Raw genomic sequence first — 17,089 nt, forward strand, 5'->3', positions numbered from 1 at the left:
TTATATGGTAGAAAACGAATAAGTAAACATATTAATGCTATTAGGCACCAAGGTTTTCCAGGTAAGAGAAAGATGAGGCAACATAAAAGTATAAAAAGTTAACGTAAACTCTGTTATTCCACATGTGAAAATTTCTTTCATCATATATATAAAACAAAGCATGTATTTCCTATTCCATCTGCTACTTCTCCTTCCCTCTATGGGCACAGAAATATATGTAAAAATATGTGTAAGTATTTAGAGTTTTAGTGTGATTTGTGTTTGTTTTACTGAAAATGTCTTGATTTTTATGACTGAAGCAAGAACAATGCCTGGCCATTACTCTGCCTATGAACTTAATTGTTTTCTTTTAGCTTCTCAATAATTTCTTCAAGGACCCATTCCCAGAAGAATTTTTGGTTCTCTTCAGAAACTGGGTCAATGACTCTGATCCTGCAGTTAGCAAACTGAGCCTTCAGAAGATTGCCAGCATGGCACCGGTTATCAACGAGGTATGTGTGTGTGTGATCTGTGTCTGCCAGCACCATCGAACTCATAATCTGAGATTTGGTAGAACTCAGTATCCTTACTGACAAAACACTGATTATTTTTTAGTTTATACATCACTAACACAATATCAAAGCTGTGCGTTTTATCAGTAAGGAAACTGGGTTGAATGGAAAGGATGTGTTAAGTCAATTTATTGGCTTTATCACCTTATTTATATTTTTCCCAGAAAATCGCTCATTACACTCAGAATTTATCAGCATTGCTCTACATGAACACTCTTGTTACACTCTAAACCACACATACGTTATTTTCCACTCCAACATACACACATGCATACACATTAATTTCCTGTCTCAGAGCACTCGCTCAAGCTTTTTCTTCCTTTATACCACTTTCCTCCTTCACCCATTCACATTTTTCTTATTTTCCAATGATCAGCTCAAGTCGAACTTCACTGGATATTCTGGTCTCTAGCAGCCTCAACCCTTTCAGGGCCACACCAACTATAAGCACTTGCTTATATAATATTTCATATTTATGGCTCTCTACCTATGACTCTTGAACCAACAGCATCAGAGTCTTTTGGAAATTTGTTAAAAATGCACACTGTCGGACTTCCCTGGTGGCGCAGTGGTTGAGAGTCCGCCTGCCGATGCAGGGGACACGGGTTCGTGTCCCGGTACGGGAAGATCCCATATGCCGCGGAGCGGCTGGGCCCATGAGCCATGGCCGCTGAGCCTGTGCGTCTGGAGCCTGTGCTCCGCAAAAGGAGAGGTCACAACAGTGGGAGGCCCACGTACCGCAAAAAAAAAAAAAAAAAAAAAAAGCATACTGTCAGGCCCTATCACAGGCCTATGGAATCAGAAATCCTGGGGGTTGTGCCCACCAATCTATGTTTTCAAAAGTCCTCCAGGTAATTCTAATGCAGGTTGAACTTGAGAACTACTGTCCTATATCATTTCCCACTAAGTCATGTGAATACTTCTTGCCTTCCAGGAAGAGTGTGTCAATGCATACACCTATGTGTTGTAATTCTTTTGTAAATTTCAAAGTAGCCTGCACAATGCTGAGACTGTAGATATTCCATAAATTATTACTGATTTAATAATAAATTTAATAATAAATCCTAGTATATCCATTAAGCATAGTCTCTGAAAGCTTAAAGCCTGTCAGTGGGCACTCATTTTGCATTTAGAACGAAATGAGCCTAGTTTATTTGCTTTAGATAAATCATACAAGTCAATAGGATGTATTGTGAACAGAAAGTTAGTTATTGCCTTGTCTAGTCCTCTTACCAATGCGATTACCAATGTAACAAAGTTGTCTAGGAAAGTGGGAGAGAAACAGTGGAGAGGGATCTGTTTTGAGGTTTCACATACTATCTATTGGTAAAAACTCCAGCCAGACACAAGTGCCCTCTGGCTGTTATTTTGGCAAATATTATTTATTTCTTTTACTTCCTTTCTTTCCAGCCTTTCTTTCACTCCTTTTGTGTCTCCTTTTCATGCTTTAATTGCCTGATATTCTGCTTGTCTCTGATCTGCAATTGATGCCCATGACCTAGCTCAGCAGCTCAGTGGCTCTCATGTCCAAACAGGTCATTGTCACCTAGTTTCGAGGTTATACTGCCAGTGGTGTGTTGGTAAATGTTTAAACAAGCAGCTCTGTGAAAATAAGACCAATTTCTCTGGTGTAAATACTCCCACTATGGATGATTTCAATCTATCAAAGGGACATCAGTAGACATGGATTTGGGAGGAGATGCACAGTAGTGCATCATTATTTAATATCCCCACCATACAGATACACTACATGTAAATAACCTCAAAGGCATAAAAGAGCAAAATGTAGCAAAAGAACGGGAAGTGATGAGTCTTCAGTATTTATTACCATTGTTTTTATTTCTAAATTTATAAAATTTAATTTTTAATAGTGACTTTTAATGATCAGCTTGCAAAATTTTTGACAATTTGGCAATTGACTCTTGTAAGCTAGCTCCAGCACATCACTGCATACTGCCCAAACTCAGAGGTGTGTGTACCAAAGCTACCTCAAGTCTCCTTCTAGTTCTTAAATCCCACCATTTTCTTCCTTTTACATATAGATAGAAAATGTCTGCAGCTTATTAATAGCCATCCTGGATGCCTTCCTTTCCCAAGACAAGACTGTTGTAATTCGGGCCTTGATGACCCTTCGAAGACTTTTAGGCAAACTGGACAAGGTGACCTACTCCTCCCTGTGTACCAGAATTGCTTGCAGCTACTGTTCTCTGATGGATCATGTGAGTTACATAGATATATGAGATCATTAGGTTTTATCATTAAGCTGAAGCCCCAGGTAAGGCAATGCTATTACATCCCAGAATAAGTCAACAAAAGGCAGTCATTTTGTGCAGAGCTACCTTTTTTTTTTCCAGAGATAATAATATTAATCAAGTAAGCTCTATGTTTGTTTGTTTTTAAACTACACTATGAGAACCTGGAAAAGTCTGCCCATAGGAAAAGAGAATCAAAATGTAGCCTCTGTTCTTAGATGAAAGAGGAATTATAGTTTAGTGGCTGTGTTTGTTAACCCTGAATCTGGACTTCCTAGGTTCAAATCCCTGTGCTGCCACTGACTAGCTGTGAAATCTTGAGCAGGTGGTTCAGTCTCTTAGTGCATCATCTGTAAAAGAGAGTGAATAGCAGGCATATTATGGGTATTAGAGTTGACATGTGTAATGCCCCAAATGAATATGGTATTTTCATAGAAAACTTTAATTAGAAAGTATTTCATCAGAAAGTTGTACATTTTGAAAATTCTCATTTTTTATGGTAAACGTGTTCCAGAAAAGTTGGATGACAGTAATATAGTATTTTAATAAACAAGAACATTTTGGTATGCTATGGGAAATCGATTTGTTTTTAAAGATTCCTTTGATGAGTGTTTGTGAACCAGAGAATTATTTCATAGTAAATTATCTTGCCAAAATGTGTAACTTCTTAGTTCTGCAGATTTCATTGAAGAAAGGCCCAATATTATTAAACTATAGAAAAAGGAAACAGTGGCAGAAAATATTTTCATAAGGACATAATGATAAGAATAGTAATAATAATAGTGGCTAAAATGTATTGAGCGTTTACTAGGTACCAGGCACTATTTTAAGGGATTTACATGGACAATTTCACATAATCCTCTAACAAACTCTATTGCTATTATCCAGTTTACATATAAGGAAACTGAGGAAAACTGAAATGAATATTTGGCCAAGTTCACACGGCTAATAAGTAGTTGGCATGCCCATGTAAAGAATTATTTTCAAAATGGAATCATAAACTTTTTTTAAAAACTGAAGGTGATATTATATTTTAAAAAATTAACCTCTTCCTCTGACTTGAAATTTTTCTCTTCTAGAATCTTTATAATCCAATCACCTTCCTATTTGGCATAAGTAAGCCCTTGGAAACCTAGTACTATGCCATTATGCAAAGAACTTGCATTGGTATTCACTGGCAATTCTGCAAAGTCCTCCAGCATTTGAAGACATCATGGTCACATTACCCTAAGTATTATAGAAATCATCTCCAAGTTATATAGATTTTTACATGTTATAATTTTAGGATGTTATTAAATACTATCTTCCTAAATTTAAGAAACTCACTTTTCACAGGGGATTTTCTTTAAGGTAATCTGAATTTTGGTAAGCAGGTCTTATTTTAAAATCAAAAGACAAGCTTAGACCCAAAGTGAATCTTCTTAGACCCTTAGACTTCTTAGACCCAAACTGAATCTTTTCTAAAAATAAATGATAATAATTATATATATACGGGCTTCCCTGGTGGTGCAGTGGTTGAGAGTCCGCCTGCCAATGCAGGGGACAAGGGTTCATGCCCTGGTCTGGGAAGATCCCACATGCCGCGGAGCGGCTGGGCCCGTGAGCCATGGCCGCTGGGTCTGTGCATCCGGAGCCTGTGCTCTGCAACAGGAGAGGCCACAGCAGTGAGAGGCCCGCGTACCGCAAAAAAAAAAAAAAAAAAAATTATATATACACATATAGACACATCATATATAGTATATATACGTATAAATATATATACTATATAGTGTATATAAGTATACATAGTATATATAGTATATAGTGTGTGTGCATATATATAAATATCCTCAAATGAGGTCTTTTCTGTGTGCATATTTCAGAGTAATGGAGGCATTCGGAGTATGGCCATTCGACACTTTGGTGAGTTACTCAGGGACATGAGTCAGTACACATGGATGCTGAATGATGTGGTTTTCGGAGGCTTGGTGCCTCTGATTCTGTTTCTGGAAGATACAGAGGCAAGAGTAGTTAAAGTAAGTCCTGTGATTTTGTTTTTCTTAGTTTTGCTGAGAATCGCAGTGCTTTATGTAACACCAGATGAATAGATTTTAACTGACCTTTTTCTACTTCACAGGCATGTAAATATACATTAGAAATCTGTGCCTCAGAATTAAAATGGGCAACATCATATTTGCTCAAGGATGAACATTACAGTTTTGAGCTGGTAGTGCTCAACATCTGTAACAATCTTGTAAGTGATCCCTCAGGGTTTACTACCACAAGAGTTATAGGAGGAACTTTAAAGGATATCCAAAGTGATGAAAAGCATGATGAGCAAGGAATATAAAGAAAAGATAAATGAACAATTATAGCTAGAACTTGAGACAAGAGAAAATTAAAAATTTCCACTCTCTTTTCCTCAACATTTTCCATCTATCGTTTCTTCCTCCAACCTACCTACTTTGAGCAGTGTAAAGGTAGCAACATTTCAGATCACCAAAAGAAAAGCTGGAATTTCTTTTCCATGGCTGAATGAGCTGGTTCTCTGAAAACCAGCATAAACTGCAACGATAGACAAATGGGGATGGAAGGGTGTTAAGCAAAAGTTGGAAACCCAAACTTTGGATATCATGTAATAAGCTGAATAATACCTGCAAGCAAAAGAATAACGTTCATACACAGAAACCCCCAAGTTTTAAACTGGCCCTGATTTGGTATAAGCAACCAAGTTCTTTTCCCTGAAAGCCTCTCTGGAGAGAGCAAATGTGCTCTTTCAATAAGTGAGAGAATTTTTTTTCCTTTTTTATTCTCAGCTTATTTCTCATCAGAAATATGTTATAGATTTGATAGCTGATACCTTAGGATTCCTGAGGAGTTCCAGAACATATCTGAGAAGAGGATCAGTTATTTTAATAGGTAAGTAAAATTCAATTCTAATTTCCTAATTTGTCTTAAAAGGTAAAGAATGGGGTAAGCAGCTAGAAATTTTCCTTGAAAAAATTATAAATTTTCTTTCTTTATGATAGACAGTACTTTTCATGGTGATATCTAAGATGAACAGAAGTTAAAATATATCATGAGTATAGAGTTCTACTTTATAATACACAGTGGGTATAGCTGTGTGATTAAATTATCATACAAAGTACATGCAACAGGATGAATTTCAAAATTTTAGATGGTGGCAAACCACTACAGTTTTCCTTCACTGCTTAAAAATCACCCCCCAAAGAATAAGAATAATGTATTTTTTAAATGCCATCTTCAACAAAACATGAACATCTATAACCACAGACTACAACAGATGAGGAAGAGCTACCAAATCCAATAAAGTTTGAAGAAGAAAATGTAAAGTTGTGGGAGTGCAGGAAGATTCTAAAAGAAAACAACTATAATTTTTGACCTTGGACAAACCTGACCAATCATTTTTTTCCGCCTAGATTCTCGCCATGAAGATCAAAACTAATAATCCTTTATTTGGAATGATAGGAACTGAATTCCCAACTTGGTAGTGGGATCTTCCCTTGACCCCATTTGGCATCCTCGAATAGCTGGGGCCCCAAGGAATGAGGAAATACTTAGTCACATTATTCTTGTACAGAAAAGTCTGTCATTAGTCAGGGTAGAAGACAAGTTGTATTATGATCAGCACTACAGTTCATGATCTGTGTTGATCAGAGTGGAGCAGAGGAACACACACACACAGAGAACCCTGTATTATAAGAACATTATTTCAAACCATAAAGAATTCATGCTATTCGGAATTCTACACTGGAAATTTCCACAAACTTCCCACAAAGAAGAAAATCAAATTTTAGAAAATGTTTCTACAGAGTAGTTGAAAATCATGGTAAATATATTCATGAATCCAAAACTTTTTAAAATAAAAATCTAATGATATAAGCACACAGGGAATATATAATGGGATATCGGGAACACATGAAGAGTAAGCTTTGCATTTCTCTAATAATTAGTGATGTTGAGCATCTTTTCATGTGCTTTGTGCTTTTTGGCCATCTGTATGTCTTCTTTGGTGAAATGTCTATTTAGATCTTCTGCCCATTTTTTGATTGGGTTGTTTGTTTTTTTGATATTGAGCTTCATGAGCTGTTTGTATATTTTGGAGATTAATCCCTTGTTGGTTGCTTCCTCTGCAAATATTTTCTCGCATTCTGAGGGTTGTCTTTTTGCTTTGTTTATGGTTTCCTTTGCTGTGGAAAAGCTTTTAAGTTTAATTAGACTCCATTTGTTTATTTTTGTTTTATTTTCATTACTCTAGGAGGAGATTTGCTGTATACCTAAAACTAACACAACACTGTAAATCAACTATACTCCAATAAAATTTTTTTTAAAAAATAGACAATGGAAGGAGAACATCAGGAGAGCCAGATACTAAAGTTATCTGACATAGATGTGAGATATATGTTTTAAAAACTGATTAATATGTTCAAGAAAATATATGGCAAAATAGAGAATTTCAAAAAGTAAAAGAAGCTTTCAAAGCATGATGGAAAGTGTAAGAAAAAATATATAACCATTGCAAAAAACTTCATTGCAGCCAATGGAAGAGCAAATATATATTGTTGATAACCCAGTAAGGAACAAGGAGGAAAGGGTTGAAAAATGTTAGCAAAATAAAATATAAACCAACAAGAAACAGTTTGAAAAATTAGAAAGCAGTGATAGATATAGAAGATAGATGAAAGGAATGCAAATATGCATAGATAATATCCATGAAGAAAAATGAACAATTAGACAGAAAAAAGTATTCAAAGATAGAATTTAAGAACTAAAAAAAATTTGATTAAATATACTGATGGTAAAAATTGTTCAAGAAATGTTTTATACAGAATGAAACATTAAGACATTTCCTAACAAAGTTATGGAACTTCAGAGTTAAAGAATTCATCGTGCCGTTGAGCAAAAAAAAAGTCACCTATACGTTACAAAATAAATAAATGTGGCATTAGATTTCTCCACTTCAGTATTCAACTCTAAAATGTAGTAGAATAGAGCCTATAAATCCTAAGTAGAAAAAAATTATGACTGAAGAATTTTATACTTATCAAAATTATATCCAACTATAAAAATAATAAGAAAACATTTCTAAAACATAAAAACTCAGCATAAGTTCATTACCATGAATCCTTCTTGAAGAAATCATTGATGGATGGAATTCAGCCAACTAAAGAAGGAATGGATAAACTATCACATAAGGACATACAGTATCTACTTAACTGTAGGACTTCCAGCTCCCAGTCCATTCTTCACTATGTTTTACATTTCTCTATGCCTCAAAAACTGACCTCTATGGTCTACATCTCCCAATCTCCCTTGCCAGCTTGCTTTCAGGTTGGTATAGCATTTAATGTCCATTAATGCATTTAATGTTACAGGAGTATGCTTAATATTCAGTAATAATTGTAACAGTGTTAGTCACAAATTATCCCATCTAGAAACCCCAGAGCCCCTACTGAGAAATACTGATCAGTAAGTTCAATCCAGTTATAATAAAAAATACCAACAGATAATTTCATAGATCTTGACAAGTTGATTCTAAATGTATGTGGAAGAGCAAAAGACCAACATAAGAAGATATAACTAACAAATTTTAGACAATCCGTTACTCACTCAAGGAAAGACAAGAACTGTGAAACTGTAATAGAAAGCCTAGAAACAGCACACATATACAAACACCTAATATAAAAGATCAGAACTGGTAGTATATATCAGATCAGAAATGATGGGCTGTCTGATAAAAGGTGCTAGGACAATGGGAATACACACACACACACACACACACACACACACACAAATTCCTACCTGACACCCTACACAAAAATCAATTCTAGGTGTATGAAGTCATGTATTGAATAGATGGAAGGAAGGAAGATCTAAAAAGAAACTTTAAAATGTATGCAGTATTTCTATGAAGAAAACCTGCAAACATTACTGAAAGACACAAAAAAATTTTAAATAAATTGAAAGGTATAAACCATATTTTAGGAAAGAATCAAAATTGTAAATGTGCCAGTCCTTTCCTAAATTAATCTATACATGGAATAAGATGCCCGTTGAAATATCAATAGGGCTTTTTTTTTTCAAAATTGACATCCTAATTTTAAAATTAATATAGAAAAGTTACCATGCAAGAATATCCAGGAAGTTCTAACCAAAAAAGAATGAGAAAGGACTAACCTTATCAGATATTAATATAGCTACAGTAATTAAAATCACATGGAATGAATAGATAGACAAATGGAACAAAATACCATCTAGAAATAACTGCCAAAACATGCAATATTTTACAGTGAATCACTGGCTTTAAGTAATAGTGATGAAAATATGGAATATTCCTTAAATGGTTTGGGGACACATGGTGAGCCATCTGGAATTTTTAAAATTATTTTATTCCTATCCCACTCTTTACACTAAATAAATTCCAGATGGTCAAAGGCTCAAATGCTAAAAATAAAACCATAATAATAAATAAGATTAGATAAAATAGTGTAGAAGAATTTGCTTTATAATCATGGGGTAGGTAAGATCATTCTAAGTAAAAGTAAAAATCATAAAAGATTGACAAACTATGTAAAAACAAATATTTTTGCAAGGCAAAACCACTATAAACAAAGTCAAAAGCCAAATTGTAATAAAATATTTATGGCACTTATCACATATAAAGGGTGCATGAATTCTTACTGTCTAAAGAATCCTTACAAATCTGTAAGAAAAGCCAAACAACCCACTAGGAAAACGGACAAAGTACATGAAGAAAATTACTTGGCTCATATACATAAAATTTTCACAGCCTCATCCAAAAAGTGATGCAAATTGAATTGATAAAGTGCTTCCATCCATCAAACTGACAAAGAACAAAAATGATTATACTACATAGTTTTGTCCAGGTTGCAGGAAGTAGGCAAACACTTACATTACTGGTCAGAGTGTAAATTACTACAATCTCAGCACAGTTTGGTAATTTCCATCCAAATGTGAAATGCATATTCTTTTGACTTAATAATCTCTTCTCAAGAGAATTTATCCTCTGATATAGTCACATATGAGAAGTGATGTGTGCATGTAGATATTCATTGCATCATTGGCTTTATAATACCATCATCCTTAGCATGTGACTTGTATCCTTATTTGTGTTTTCTGATTACCCTCAGTATTTTCGCAGTGTTACACCAAGGAGAAAGAAAAATGTAAAGGGCAAAAGGTGTCTCTGGGTCAACCTAATTTTACAAGGCTTTCTTCAAAATCCCAACCAGTGATTCATCTTATACCTCCCAATGACCAGAACTGTCACAATGCCACCATCATTTGCAAGAGCTGCTTGGCACTTTTTTTATTGGGCAAGAAGGGGACAATGATATTAGACTGACAGCTAGCAGTGTGTCACAATTGCCAAATTTAAGAGTTTTCGCATAAGTATCTGTATTTCCAATTATTTGATAGGGGGAGGAGATAAGGCTACACTGAACCTGCATTTCTGCCTGGTAGCAACTGAGCAGAGCTGACTGCTTGTGGATGGAGCTTGTAGTTCCTGTCCCCACGCTCCCCACCACTACTAACTGTATTCTTCCACGTCCACCTTGTTGGCATTGTGGTTAGTCTGCCGTGTTTCAAAACTTTCAAAACATCAAATTCTATTTGAAAGTTCATTTGTAACTTTCAAAAACACCATTTCAGTAGAGTCATTTAATTTTCAGTTGTTTTTGCCTAATTTTACCACCTGTTTTGCTCCTTTGGTGCTAGTGTTGTATTTCTGAAGTTCCTACAGTATAAGAAAGACCCAAATATAATTACGGCTTAAACAAAATAGTAGCTTATTTCTCTCTCATTTAACAATCCAAGTATACGTAGACTAGTGTCAGCTCTTCTGTTGCTCTAGTATTCTCATCACACAGTTTCCTACATCAGGTCCAAGATGTTTCCTCCATCTCCTGCAACCACTTCAATTGGAAAGGGAAAAATATCAAGAGGTCACAGGCATCTCTTTAAAGAGCAACTGTAACTTCTGCTAAATGCTCATTAGCCCGGAACATAGATGTGGCCATACCTAGCTGCAAAGAAGTCTTAAAAGTCTAGTCATCTGCTAGATGGCCACGTGTCCAGCTAAAAATTGGTAGTTTTAGTAAGAGAACTAAAGATAAAGAAGTAATTTGACAACAGGGGAAATTAGTACTCTCTAGCATAAGAAATTTTCATTCATTATTTGTACCCGCCATCTAATTCTGAAAGGAATTGCATTGATTTACAAACTTAAGCAAAAGTATGCCAATTAAGGATACCTCCACAACACAGGGCTTTGTTTTTAAACATTATTCTTAAATTTTTTTTTTTTTTTTTTTTTTTTGTACGCGGGCCTCTCAGTGTTGTGGCCTCTCCCGTTGCGGAGCACAGGCTCCGACGCGCAGGCTCAGCAGCCATGGCTCACGGGCCCAGCCACTCCGTGGCATGTGGGATCTTCCCGGACCGGGGCACGAACCTGTGTCCCCTGCATCGGCAGGCGGACTCTCAACCACTGCGCCACCAGGGAAGCCCTATTCTTAAATTTTTAAGTCCATGTTCCACCTGTCAATAAGAATATCTTGAGCTTTACTATCTGTAAGTTGTATTATGAAAATAATGTATTATTGTGATTTCTGTGGTCACTATTTTGACTGAAGCAGAGGCAGTGTGAAATATTGGTGAGAGTAGATACGTTTCCATTGAAATCTCAGAATGAACACCCACTAGCCGTGTGACCTTCACCAAGTTACTTAATCTCTATGAACTTTTATTTTATCACATGGAAAATGAGGATAATAAGAACAGCAATAAAAATATTTCTTAAATCTATCTGAAAACATGTAAGAGCTTTTATAAAGGCAGTGAAGAGAAAGTAGAAAAACCAAAAGAAGTAGGCCTGAGATTTGGGGATTATTTTCCTTTATAGATTTTCTTTTATAAATGTATAGATCAATTCTAAATGCAAAAAGGGTATCTGGGAGGCTGATAAACTGTGCAGAAATTTTAGCTGTCTCACAGAGCTGGAGGAATAAAACTTGGAGTGGACTGACAATGAGGAGGAACTCTGGTAAATACCCGCAAGTTTTCAGCTGGGATCCCTGATGTCTCTACCCTAAGAGTGAGAGTAAACTAAAAATAGGCCAGCTCTTAAAATTACTGAACCTTTGAATATCTAACTCCCTGGTTGGATTAAGGGGATATACCTCTAGCCTAACTGCCTGCCAAAAAAGCAAAAATAAATCCTCTCTGGGAGAAGATAAATTGCCCAGAGCCTAAAAGTATCTACACAAAATTGTATACACAATAGCTGAGATTTAATCAAAAATAACCAGAGGTTTAGATTTTTTTTAATTACGAGGAAAAAAAATAGAAACAATCTAATATATGCAATTATTGAAATTTATCAGATAGGAACTTTAAAATAAATATGATTAGTATGTTCAAAAGATTAAATAATGAGATGGAATGCAGAACTCAATGGGTAAAATTAGCAGCAGACTAGAAAGAACTGAAAAGAGATAAAGAGAATTAGAAATGTCAGAATAAAATATTCAGCCTCAAGATCAAAGCTCAAAGAGTTAAAAATGGAAAATATGAACAGAGCATAATAATATGAGATATGGTTACAAGGTCTAACATATGCATTCCATAAGGATAGTGGGGAAAGAATGAGACAAAATAAATAGTTGAAGAGATAATGACCAAAAATTTTCCAAAACTAAAATAAGGTAATAACAAGAAATAAAATGTATAAGTCTGGAAAAAAGAAAATAGAACTTCCAAAATTTGCAGATAAATAATTGAGTATTTAGAACACTGGAAAGAATTCAGAAAAACTACTGGAATTAAATAAATTTAGCAAGTTTTCTATATACAACATCAATATACAAAGATCAATTGGGTTTCTACACACTATCAATAAACAACTAGAAAATCGATTTTTTGATGCCTAATGCATTGTACCAAAATTCATCAAATACCTCAAAATAAAACTAAGGAAAGATGTACAAGACTGATACACAAAAAAACTAGAAAATGTTGAGAAGTTTTTAAGAAGACTTAAATAGAGTGATATATCATGTTTATGGATTAAAGAATTAAGTATTGTAACAATGTCAACTCTCCCCAGACTGTTCGGTATATTCAATACAACCCCAAACAAAATTTCACCAGAGGTTTTGGGTGGGTGGGTGTGGGTGTGTGTGTGTGTGTGTGTGTGTGTGTGTGAAATTTGAGAAGTTGATTCTAATTTTTACATGAAAATTTAAAGATTTGAGAATAGCCAAGATAATCTGAAGAAGAATCACAAAGTTGAAGAACTTATACTACTGGATATCAAGACCCATTTTACATTAAGGTACTATGGAAGTGGCACAATGTTAGAATGGAGTCAAGACACTGACCCCTGCAAAATTCACGATATAAATGACCCTGCAAAGCATTAGGGAAAGGACTTTGTTTTTTTTCTCTTAATGGTGCTCGATTAATTTCATAGGTAAGTAATCTCAACCCCTATTTTATGCCATATAATTCCAGTTGGGCTTGCAATCCAAAAATGTGAAAAGGTAAAACAATAAAGTTTCCAGAAGTAAATATGGGAGAATATCTTTATGACCTTCAGACAGCAAAGATTCCCTATCAGGACTCCAAAATTCACTAACCATAAATTGGACTACATTAAAATTAGGGACTTCTGTTCATCAAAAAAAAAAAAAAACCAAAAAAACAATACAAATGGAAAAGTTTAGCCCTGGGGTAGGAGAAGATATTTGTAATGGGTGTAATATTCTAAGAGATTAGTATCCAGAATTTAAAATGCCTAAGAATAAATAATTTAAAAACACCTCAATATAAAAACAAGTGACTTACTTGAACAGACATTTCACTAAAGAAATATCCAGGGCTTCCCTGGTGGCTCAGTGGTTGAGAGTCCGCCTGCCAATGCAGGGGACACGGATTCGTGCCCCGGTCTGGGAATATCCCGCATGCCACGGAGCGGCTGGGCCCGTGAGCCATGGCCGCTGAGCCTGCACGTCTGGAGCCTGTGCTCCGCAATGGGAGGCCACAACAGTGAGAGGCCCACGTACTGCAAAAAAAAAAAAAAGAAATATCCAAGTGGCCAATAAATATACAAAAATAATACCACCAAACCCATGAGACTGACTGAAAGTAAAAGACTAACAATTTCAAGTGTTAGAGAGGATGTACAGCAATGGAAATGTAAGAGTGAAAATTGGTACAACCACCTTGGAAACTGTTCTGCAGTAATGATTAAAGGTGAACATAAGCACATCCATTAGCCAATAAGTCCACTCCTAGCTATATACCAAACAGCAATGCACACAAATCTACGCAAAAATTCATGTACAAGAATGCCCACAATAACATCATTATTCATAATAGCCCAAAATTGGAAACAACACATTGTCCATCATAAGCAGGATGGCTAAAAAGTGCTGCATTAATACGATGGAATATCATATAAAAGCATTCTGCAAATTCTTTCTGTAAAGAACCAGATAGTAAATATTTCAGGCTTTGAGTACCATATGGTCTCTGTCGCAACGATGCAACCCTGCTGTTGGAGGGTGAAAGCAGCCGTAGATAATCCATAAGCAAATGAGCCAATAAGCATGGCTGTGTTTCAAGAGAACTTTGCCAACCTCTGTCATGTAGCAATGGAAATGAATGACCTATTGCTATGTTTAAAAACATGGATGAATCATACAATATAACGTTGAGCAAAAGAATGTATTCTGAAAGGTGAAGGAGGAGGCTGCAAAGGGCATGAGGGAGGCTCCTAGGAAAATAGTAATATTCTATTTAATGACCTAGGTGGTAGCTAGACGTATTCACTATGTGGTCATTTATTGAGCTGTACAATTATGATTTCTGCACATTTATAAACACATGTATATCTCAATAAAGAATTTTATTAATAATTATTTGAAAGCACTAAAAGATGATTCAAGGATAATCTAGAGATGCTTTGCTTCGAAGAAAGCAATGAAGGTAGCCAGATAATATCAGATGATGCATTTTCATAACGTATTTTGGAGTAACTTTAATTTTACTTTGTGCATAGGGTACTTGGCAAAATTGGGTGGCCATTTACTGCTCAGAGATGAAATTCAAGTCATGCTTGAGGGTAAGTGTTGAAGTTATAATGAAATCTTTATGTATAGGCCTAAATAACTTCACTGTTTGTGATTCAGTTTATATCTGAGCTCTATAGTGATGCCAGGGATGGGAAGAGGGTGGTAGAGGTAGCTAGGCAGTTAAGGGGAAATCAGTGGAAGGACTGGGTTAAGGGACATCTTCTTTATTTTTTATTCTTTCTCTCTCTGTTTCAATCTCTCCATCTGTCCCTCTCATTAGTTGAGACCTAACTATTATCCTAGAGTCCTTAGGAACTACAGAGAGTTAAGAATTCATTCACTCATTAATCCATTCAACAAACATTTTTCCAGCATCTACTATGTGACAGCACTATTCTATCTGCAGGATATACAGCAGCAGACACAGCAAAGTCCCTTCCCTCAGAGGATTTACATTTTAGTGGAGAGCAATGTACACTTGCACCAGAAGAAATTAAAGAAGGGTAATGTTTATTCTTTCAAAATGTTTGGATCTTCAGCATCTCTCTCTTAGCCTCTGCCTATTTCCCCTTCAGGATCAGAATTACAAACAGGGGAGGCAGAAAATAAGGTGGATGCCTTCCTTCCCTTTTTTGGTAATAGACTTTATATTTTAGAGCAATTTTACATTAATAGAAATATTGAGTGGAAGATACAGAGGTTTCCTGTATACCTCCTGCCCCCACACATGCAGAGCCTCCCCCAGTTACCAACATCCCCCAGCAGAGTGGTACCTTTGTTACAGTTGATGAATCTACATTGACACATCATTATCTTCCTTTTTTATCCATTCATATTTATTGACTGCCGGCTAAATACTAAGCACTCCCTCCATGTCACTCAGAATATTTTTCTTCTTTCGCTCTTCCTCCTCCTTCTGTTCCTTCTACTTTTTCTCTCTTTTCTATATCTGTCCTTTTTTCCTTCTCTATTTCTTTTTATTAAGAAAGAAAATAATAACTTCCCACAAGCTCAACATATGAATATAATGATATTAGTATTTTGGTATATATCTTATTGCAGATATTTTTAAAGAATATCAACTATTACCTATTTATTTTTAAAACTATCATAACTGTTTTATAACTTTTTCACTTACTCATGTGTCAGAAACATCTTTTCATGCCAAGAAATATGGGTCTACATCATCATGTTAATACGTATGTGCTACTTCACTTTATGATATCTCTAATTTTTAAGCACTTTCATATTGATGAACATTTAGACTGATTCCACTTTTTTCATTATTATGAGCAATACTGAACCTCTTCATGAATATATGTTTATGCTGTCTACCAGAATGCTCAGCACAGAACAGGCACTCAGTAAACACTTAGTGAATATTTCCTTTTTTCTTTTAATGAGGTCTGGTGAGGACAGAGGATAAAAAACTTCCTGGATGCTATTTGTCAAAGTAACAAAAATTGGGGGAGGGGGGCTTTTGTGAAAGGTGGTGAGGCTATTTAGGGTTAGAGCTTCTCAGACTATGAGAGTGATGCCTTGAATTAATGGCCTTTCTGCTGTTACAGCTATTGACCCAGTGCTTGGGGATGAAGATCCTGTGATCAGGGAGTTTGCAAAAATAACAAACAAAATTTTTATGGAAACAGCCCATAGACTGACCTCCTCAAATATTAAACAAAGCTTCCGAAGACTGTTTAACTTAATCTACATCAAAAAATTGAAGCCTCTTTATAATTATAACCTTCCCAAGGACCTGACAGGCAGTCCTATGGGGATTAAAGAAACCAAGAATGATAAGGAAGCCATTACAGACAATAATTATGAAGACGTATTGGTAAAGAACAAAGATGTATCGGTAAAGAATGCAAGGTTCACGAGTGCCTTGGAGCACACCTCCGAAGAGGAATGATTTTCCTTTCCCTCTTGATAACTTGAGTCCGTTTGTAGATGCTTTTCAGAAGGACACTAGAAGCCTTTACTGTCTCTTCTTGATTCTCTACTCAAATATAGAAATGTTTGCCCCTCTCTGTCTGACAGTAATTAGAAGACTTACTTCATCAAAGCAACTAACAAAATTGAAAAAACATATAAGCAAAGTGTTTGATGAGAAGCTCTTGGAGCTTGCATTAATCAATACATAGCTACTGAACATCTTCTAAGTGCCAGACACTATGCTAGATAGTGACGC

General features: G+C 35.6%; 1 protein-coding gene across 1 annotated transcript in view; it reads left to right on the forward strand.

The window, feature by feature from the left end:
• MROH9 (maestro heat like repeat family member 9) overlaps positions 1-16,810 on the forward strand; it is a 97,666-nt gene extending 80,856 nt beyond the window's left edge. The window contains exons 15-21 of the mRNA XM_060015466.1: positions 354-491; positions 2,594-2,770; positions 4,666-4,818; positions 4,920-5,036; positions 5,599-5,701; positions 14,886-14,948; positions 16,467-16,810. Of these exons, the coding sequence (XP_059871449.1) occupies positions 354-491; positions 2,594-2,770; positions 4,666-4,818; positions 4,920-5,036; positions 5,599-5,701; positions 14,886-14,948; positions 16,467-16,810 (1,095 nt within the window). The remainder of the gene's footprint in view (positions 1-353; positions 492-2,593; positions 2,771-4,665; positions 4,819-4,919; positions 5,037-5,598; positions 5,702-14,885; positions 14,949-16,466) is intronic.
• The last annotated feature ends 279 nt before the right edge of the window (positions 16,811-17,089 follow it).

The sequence above is a fragment of the Delphinus delphis genome, chromosome 1, assembly GCF_949987515.2.
Source record: "Delphinus delphis chromosome 1, mDelDel1.2, whole genome shotgun sequence".
In the NCBI taxonomy this organism is placed as follows: Eukaryota; Metazoa; Chordata; class Mammalia; order Artiodactyla; family Delphinidae; genus Delphinus; species Delphinus delphis.